The sequence below is a fragment of the Phalacrocorax aristotelis genome, chromosome 3 (assembly GCF_949628215.1).
Source record: "Phalacrocorax aristotelis chromosome 3, bGulAri2.1, whole genome shotgun sequence".
NCBI lineage: Eukaryota > Metazoa > Chordata > Aves > Suliformes > Phalacrocoracidae > Phalacrocorax > Phalacrocorax aristotelis.
This window is the reverse complement of record NC_134278.1, coordinates 129,970,826-129,978,562: the sequence shown is the minus strand read 5'-3', so window position 1 is coordinate 129,978,562 and position 7,737 is coordinate 129,970,826. Positions and strand designations below refer to the sequence as shown.

The following is a 7,737-nucleotide window of genomic DNA, read 5'->3' as shown; positions in this document are numbered from 1 at the left end:
GCGGGGCAGGGCGGGAGCGACAAGATGGCCGCGCCCGTGTGAGGAGCTGCCGCTGCTGCCGGCGTCCGCGCTCGCCTCAGCCGCGCTGCCGCTTCCCGCCTGCTCCCCCCCCCCCCCAACTCCGGGCGGCGCGGGAGCCGGAGCCCGGTCGCGGCGGGTGTGCGTCCGTCCGTCCCAGAAATAATGAGGATATCGGGCCCCCATGTCGGACCACTCTGACGAGAGGGCGACGATGATTGCGGCCGGAGACCTGCAGGAGTTCGTCCCCCGGGGCCGCGAGCACTGCCGGCGCCACCCCAGCGCCCTCACCCTCCAGCTGCGGCGGCTGCAGCCCGCCTCCGAGCTCTGCTCCTCCGACGGGGCGGCCGGCCTGGTGGGGTCCCTCCGGGAGGTGACGATCCACGAACGGCAGCGGGTACGAGGCAGCGAGGGCGCGGGGGCCTTGGCCTGGCTTTCTGACTTCCCGAATAAATTGGCCGAACCGTGACCGCTGAGCGATGACCGGCTGTTGTGATCACACCGGCAGGTCTTGCAACTTTTCCTTAATAAAAAAAAAAAAAATCTTGGTTTTCAGGAAAGTTGGCAGTTGAGGAAAGGCGTCAGTGATGTCGGGGAAGAAGTGGACTACGATGAGGAGCTGTATGTGGCCAGCAATATGGTCATCTGGAGCAAAGGAAGTAAAAACCAAGCGTCTGCTGTTTATAAGGCTTTTACTGTTGACAGCCCTGTTCTGCAGGTATGAAAGTGTGGAAAGGTGGTGCCTGATTGAACGCATGTTAGCTTAAAAAATACTTGCTGACCGTTTTCAGACGGTGTTCTGAGGTGGGCTGGTTTTGGGAAATACAGAAAGATGAGATTATGCAGTGGCATCAGCTCGTTTTTCATAAATAATTATACCATATTTGGTTTTAGGCCTTATGGTGCGACTTCACTATACCCCAGGAAAAATCTGAAAAAGCTGATGGTAAGTTTTTCTTGCTTACTGTAATGCTGAACAAATGGTTCGGTTTCAGCTCTCTTGGCATGATAAGCTTAGTCACTGAGACTTGCTATGTTAAGACAGCCACCCCCGCCTCAAGTGTACATATTGTGTATAGTGGATGTCTAAGGAAAGAGAGAAACTTTACTGCGGGTTTTTTTGGTCTCTTTTTTCCCGTTTCAGGCAGTGATGAAATAGTAGAGAAATGTATCTGCATATTGCAGAATTCCTGTATAAATGTGCATAGCATAGAAGGAAAGGATTACATTGCTGCTTTACCTTTTCAGGTAAGTGCTGTACTTTTTTTGTCCACAGATGGACTTGTTATTTGGTTGCACTCTACGTTGCGGTGGGGAGGTGTGTGCAGAGCACTGCTGGTGGTGACTGCCCGAGTTGTTCACTCTGCGGGCGAAAGCGACAAAGCTGATGAAAGTGCAGCTATGTGGTTAGGGCACTGAGTACTTCTGGAAGTAGTGGCAGCAGTTATGACGTGGGAAATTATGGCTCTGACCACTTTGTAGCCTGAGAACCTGCTCCAATTTACATTACCCTTCTCCCAAGAAAAGGCTTAAGCATCTTATTTTGCTGTATTGAGATATTTGAACATGAAACATAATTAATGTATTAAGTACTTGATTTTATTTGGGGGGGGGTGTGTGTCATAAATCTACTTGTAATTTTTTTATAGGTTGCAAACGTCTGGCCAACAAAATATGGTTTGTTATTTGAGCGCAGCAGTTCTTCGCATGAAGTACCTCCAAGTCCCCCCAGGTACATTATGAGTGGCTTTCATTGTTTCCTTACAGACTGGGTGCTAATCTAATACAGGAGTTGAAGAGCAATAATGAAAGGAACTGTGTTCATAACAGGGGCAGGTGAAATCGGGTGAAGCATCAGGAAGTAGCAGGAAGGGGCTGAATACTGATACTGTGTTAAGAACTAGTTGGGAGGTGGTGATCCTGGGAGTAGGGCATGGGAGGTGTGACATGAGTGTCACTAGCCTGATTTCATTAAGGTTTGTCCTGGAAATTGATTCCAGGCTGTGATGGTCGACTGGGAGATCCACTGAGGGATTGTCATTGAGACATTTTTACTCTCAGCTGCAGGGTGCTTTTAATGTATGGAGTATCCTGTTACCTATCTGGTGAGGATCGTAGACCCTGTGCTCTGTGGCTGGGAGTACAGGTGAGAAGCAGCGTAAGGAGTTGGATGGTGTGCTGATGAGCAGCTTTAATATAGCCACTAGTTCTCTCTTGGGCTTTATGTGTCCATTCCAGGTGCTTGTGATTCTCTAGTCTTCATAACAGTTGGGATTAGAAAGAGAGGTCTTGGGCATGTTCAAGAGAGTATGCTGCAGAAGTCATCATTGACCCTACTTAAGCTGGCCTTCCATGAAAACTATTCCTTTTGCCACTGCAACCCCAGATGGGTGGCTTGATGGCTGCTCTGTGATGGATACAAATGGCCTGATGGCTGTCTACTTGTCTGGGACCTGGGAGCTGTGGAATTTAAACTTGTAAGCTGAGTCTGGGTTAAGGGCTTTCACCTCTTCCTATTCTTCCTCCTAACTCAGCTGGTGCCAGCTCTGTTCACTCGGGCCAGCCAAAGTCTGTCGTGTGGCCGCCAGGTGGGGTCATTCGCAAGTGCTCCGAGATGTAAAATGAGACCTAATCGTCCTGTTTGATACACCAGCCTTGTCTGGCTCTACTCGGTTAATCCAACAAGCTTCTGTGAACAGAATATACGTCTCTACTGTTAGATTTCAGGCTCTGATTTTTAAGGTCTAAGGAGCTGTTTTGGGATCACAGCACATGATACCAGCTACAAGACAGAACAGGTATGCTCGTTAGCGTTTGGTTTTCGAACATGCTTTGTTTGGTTTCTTTCTAGGGAACCTTTGCCTACTATGTTCAGCATGCTACACCCATTAGATGAGATAACACCTCTTGTCTGTAAGTCTGGAGGTAAGCTTACATCTTTAGATGTATCACTTGGAGTCCATCAGTACAGTGTCAAATGCTTAATGTGTCACTTGATTGTTTTCTGTGTTACCAAATTTGCAAGTAATCACTCTTCCAAGAATTCAGAGTGGGGTGTTTTAGCTGCTTCATGAATGGGGAAACTGTTCAGGAAAGAAACCCAGATTGTGGAGAAAGAGGGTATGAAAAATGCTAACCGTGTAACTGCTAATACCGCTGTAGAAATGATCCTTTTGCCATAACTGAAGTTAAAAGTTAACCGCTTCTTTAGCAGGCGTGTTTGGCTCTGCTAGAGTGCAGTATGTTGCCGATTACACCTTGAGGATCGTGTTTCTCAATGCTGAACCTTCCATTGTGATGACCTATGATACTGTGCAGAGTTTACATACTGTTTGGGCTCTTCGGAGAGTAAAGCCAGAGGTACAAATTCATTGTCGACTAAATACCATTATAAAAAAAATTTTGTGTGTGTTTACATGCCCTTATGGCTGCGTGTGTTGGAAATGCCTGGTATTTGTGATTTATTTTATTTGTAAGAGTAAGATGTTTGGTATGGGGCTTGTTTTATATTTTTAATAGTTTCTTTCATGTGTTTGCCTGTACCACGGTCGGGGACATCACATGATGGTGACAGTCACAAAGTATACTGTGCTTTTCATGATATTCCTTACATTGTATGAGAAGATTTTGACTCTGCTTTAACTGTTGTGTTCTGTAAGAAAAGTGACAAACAACTCCATGCCCTGAAAACCGTAGGAGTAATTTCTGTGACTGGGAATTAGGGAGCATGGTTGGTAGGAATAACTTCTTAGGCTAAGCACATATGTAGGCATAGATTTTTAACACCTAAGTGATGAAACAAGCTAATGGGTGTCTTCCTGGCTGTTATTGCCCATGTGCTGTTTGTGCATAGACAGCTCTGTTTTCTCTGCCAGGAGCAGAACACGGTGCTGAAGTTCTCAGAGCAGATGGGCACCCCGCAGCACATGGCCACTAGCAGCTCTTTGACAGCTCACCTCAGAAGCCTCTCAAAAGGAGACTCTCCTGTGGGCTCCCCTTTCCAGAACTACTCATCTATCCACAGCCAGAGCAGATCGGTGTCATCGCCCAGCATGCAGTCCCGCTCGCCATCAATCTCCAACATGGCTGCTTTGAGGTAGGTGCTGAACATGATGCATAGACGGGCGATACCAAAGCATACGACCTATGGAATAGGATGCACATCTGGAATTGCTGTCTGTCTTTCTCCACTGTTATAAGTCTGTCCATCTAAGGTGCAGGTGCCGACTCTGTCACAGCATCTGCAAACCCTCTTGGAATGGCCTTGTGACACTTGGCGTGCTAATATCCGTATAGCACAAGAAGGTGGTTGTGCAGGAGCCAAAGAGGCTGTCCTGTCATCTCACAGTCAGTCTGTAGTGGAGTCAGGGACTGTCTGCAGGTGTTTTGAGTCCCAGGAGTGTTTTCACTTAGCTTCTCTAAAGAAAGCTGTATTTAGAGGGAACAGGTTGGAAGAGGTTTTTGATGGAACGGTCCACACAACTTAAAATGTTACTTTGCTTACTTTTGAAATCTCATCAATTGCATTCTGACAGATGATTGGAGATTTGAGAACCGTTTTCCTGTGCTAGGGTGTATTGCTAAAGGAAGTTAATGCTGACTAGATACCGGTTTAGGGTGGTTTTGGTTATGTGTTGTTTTTTAAGTCTGTACTAGTGTATGAGCTCCCTGGCTTAACAGGGATTCTGCACCTGACTCTGTAAATCCACTCTTCAGTAGCGTCTTATGTCTCTGCTTGCAGCCGCTCTCATTCACCTGCCCTGGGAGTGCATTCTTTCTCAGGAGTGCAGAGGTTCAACTTTTCCAGTAATGCTCAGTCACCGAAGAGGCACAACATTACCCATTCTCCAAACAGCACTTCCAGCGATTCCTTCCTTATACCAGAAACTGAACCAATTGTTCCCGAGCTGTGCATAGATCATCTGTGGACAGAAACAGTCACAAACATGAGGTTAGGTGCCTGTGTGGGGACGTGAGAAGTTCTGGATTCCCGTTCGGGGGGGAATAAAGAACAGCTTATTTTAGTGTGTGCTTTCTGCAAATGGTACTGCCTTAAAATAGTGTGTGGACCTACTCTTCCTAATTTTATGGAAAAATGATGCTTGCTAAGTGTGCAGCTCTCTTCAAGAGGGAATTGGGCACTTGGAACAATTTTACCTGTTGTGTTATCTATAGCCTTCTGAGCTGGGGAATGGTTTGATGAGATCCCTAAAGCAAAGTAGGTTCCTACCTGGTCATTGCTTTGGGGTTTGTTTTTTTTTTTTTATCTTCTAGGGGGAGTATCTCTTTCTGCCTTACCATCAAAAGGGGCAAAACACAGCATAAAACTTAAGATTGAACAGGAGAACAAAGCCAAATAGCATGTGCTCTGCATGCCAAAAAGTGGGGAATGTGAAGATTAGAGTGCTAGAAAATCAGTTCAAGAGTAGTGACTGAAACTGAGACTGATGCATTCTGGCAACTTGTTGCGCTGCTAACTGAAGTCCAGTGTGACCCTACAGCTTGTGGACACCGTGTTTTCCTTCACTAAAATTTTTATAGTAGACCAAACAGTGTGCTGATCACTGTCTCGTTTACAGAGAGAAGAATTCCCAAGCATCAAAAGTGTTTATTACCACTGACCTTTGCGGGCAGAAGTTTTTGTGCTTTTTGGTGGAGTCCCAGCTCCAGCTGCGGTGAGCACCCCTGTCTTGGGGGCAGGTGAACAAAGGGGAGCACTCTAGAAATTACCAGCTATGTATGGGTTTTAACATTCCTCCAGCTAGTGGGGTCTGTTACAATGTGTGGTATGTCACTGGCTCTCATATGACATGGTTTTAACTCTGGTGGCATAGATGATGTGGGCTATTTAAATAAAACTGAAGTTGCAAGAGAATGTTCCAAGTAACGTTCGCTGTAATTTGATTGGTGTTCTTATTTATCCTCATCTTTACCCTTTAGAAGTACATTGTGGGTTTTCATTAGACTATTAGAGTAAAAATAAGTTGACTAGCAGGGCAAAACAAGCAAAGGAAGGAGGAAGCAACCAGGTATACCACGAAGAAAGTAACTGCACCATGCAACAGGGTTTTAATTTTCTATCTTCTTTCTGTAACACCAGATAGGACAGTCCTTTTATGTTTCCTGTTTTCTCAAATCTCTAGGTGTGTAAAATTTCAAGAGAGCAACGATAAGTCCCAGCTGATCTTTGGTTCTGTTACCAATATTCAAGCAAAGGATGCAGCTCCAGTGCAGGTACGTACCTCTGTATGGAGTTTTAATTGTGGAGTACCCTGCTTTGTCACCTGTGTTGTCCAACTGTTGTCTCTACTTAAATACAAGAAGCTGAATATTCTGCTTGGTTCTTACAGGGCATTGATACGCTACTGGTTCTGGAAGGCAGTGGAAACCTCGTGCTTTATTCTGGAGTAGTTCGGGTAAGTAACAGTTTTCCTCTCCCAAAATAAATGTTTAAGTCTTTAATTATGAACTGGGCTATACAGGGGGATCCTGTGTGCATCATACCTTAAAGTGATACCTTGTAAGCTACTGTAGACTGCTGCTTGCTTGGGACTTGCTTGGCAAGGCGTCTGTGCTCACGTACTGAGTGTAGTTTATGTGCAGTACTGGAAAGGTAGTTCTGAAGAATCAGTGGTACAATTAATAATCTCTTGAACTTGTTTTCAGTGGTAGTAAACACTAAAGTAATAAAATGCTTTTAAAGAAAGAAAACCTCAAGAATATGGAAAATAAGAATTGTTCCTGAACAAAAGATCTTCAGACTTATCTGTAGCATGCCAGATAGTTTTAGGTTTCAAATTATTTTGCTTTACAATGGGCTGTTATTAGGATGGACATGATTCATCCACAATAATTAAAACTGTTTCTTAAGTTCCATAGAGGTGCACTATGTTCTCTCTGTCTATGCAGAAACCTTGGCCACTGCAATTTGTACTTTTGTGTGCGTGTGTATATATATGTACAGACATATATATAGGAATGTATATTAAAAAAGTATACTTTCTGAAAGTAGAGCTTTCTCAGTGAAGCCCTGCCGGAACTTTCAGTGGGAGTAGACCTGTAGCTATAATGTATGATACTGACCATATATGGTGTTTTTTTCAGCGTGTCATCATCTGAAGAAAGCAATTACATGAAGTAATCCTTAATCTTTTCAGAGATGGCAGTTTAAGCACATAGCCACTTTTCTTAAAATTTTTCCTTAAAGATTTTAAAATCTGGTAAAGTTCGTATATGTAAGCAAGCTCATGGAAGCACAGGCATGAAAACCAACTGTTTGTTTTCCTATATATTCTTCACAAAAAGGTGGGGAAGGTTTTTATTCCCGGGCTGCCTGCTCCATCCCTGACAATGTCCAACCAAATGCCTCGGCCAAGTACTCCCTTGGATAGCGTCAGCACTCCATCCAAGGCTTTGAACAAGCATCTGGGGCCCCTAGAAGAGGTAAGGAGAAAGGAGGTCCTACCTTGGAAAGGGTTTAGTTGTAAGAGCTTCTAATGATTCATTGATTTTAACTTTGAAGGTATCTTTTGGAGCAAAAGCTTTTATTTTTATTCTGTAAAGCCCTTGAATATAAACAGTGTTTAAGTAAGATCTGTTTAGTGCTGCCCTATTTATTTATTAATTATTTCTGTAAAACATCTGAGGCAGAGATTGGAAAGATATTTATAGTTGTTTTCAAAATTCTTACCAGTAAGTAAGTATTCTTACCAGTAAGTA

The 7,737-nt window shown here is 44.4% G+C and overlaps 1 protein-coding gene across 2 annotated transcripts in view; it reads left to right on the top strand.

The window, feature by feature from the left end:
- ANAPC1 (anaphase promoting complex subunit 1) overlaps positions 1 to 7,737 on the top strand; it is a 35,152-nt gene continuing 27,415 nt past the window's right edge. Inside the window, exons 1-13 of one of the 2 annotated variants that reach the window (XM_075089657.1) lie at positions 1 to 415; positions 575 to 736; positions 913 to 964; positions 1,163 to 1,266; positions 1,668 to 1,750; positions 2,870 to 2,943; positions 3,230 to 3,378; positions 3,894 to 4,114; positions 4,760 to 4,969; positions 5,598 to 5,693; positions 6,162 to 6,252; positions 6,369 to 6,434; positions 7,324 to 7,461. In XM_075089657.1, the coding sequence (XP_074945758.1) occupies positions 203 to 415; positions 575 to 736; positions 913 to 964; positions 1,163 to 1,266; positions 1,668 to 1,750; positions 2,870 to 2,943; positions 3,230 to 3,378; positions 3,894 to 4,114; positions 4,760 to 4,969; positions 5,598 to 5,693; positions 6,162 to 6,252; positions 6,369 to 6,434; positions 7,324 to 7,461 (1,659 nt within the window). In that variant the 5' untranslated portion in view covers positions 1 to 202. The remainder of the gene's footprint in view (positions 416 to 574; positions 737 to 912; positions 965 to 1,162; positions 1,267 to 1,667; positions 1,751 to 2,869; positions 2,944 to 3,229; positions 3,379 to 3,893; positions 4,115 to 4,759; positions 4,970 to 5,597; positions 5,694 to 6,161; positions 6,253 to 6,368; positions 6,435 to 7,323; positions 7,462 to 7,737) is intronic. The other variant, XM_075089658.1, reaches the window with a different exon arrangement.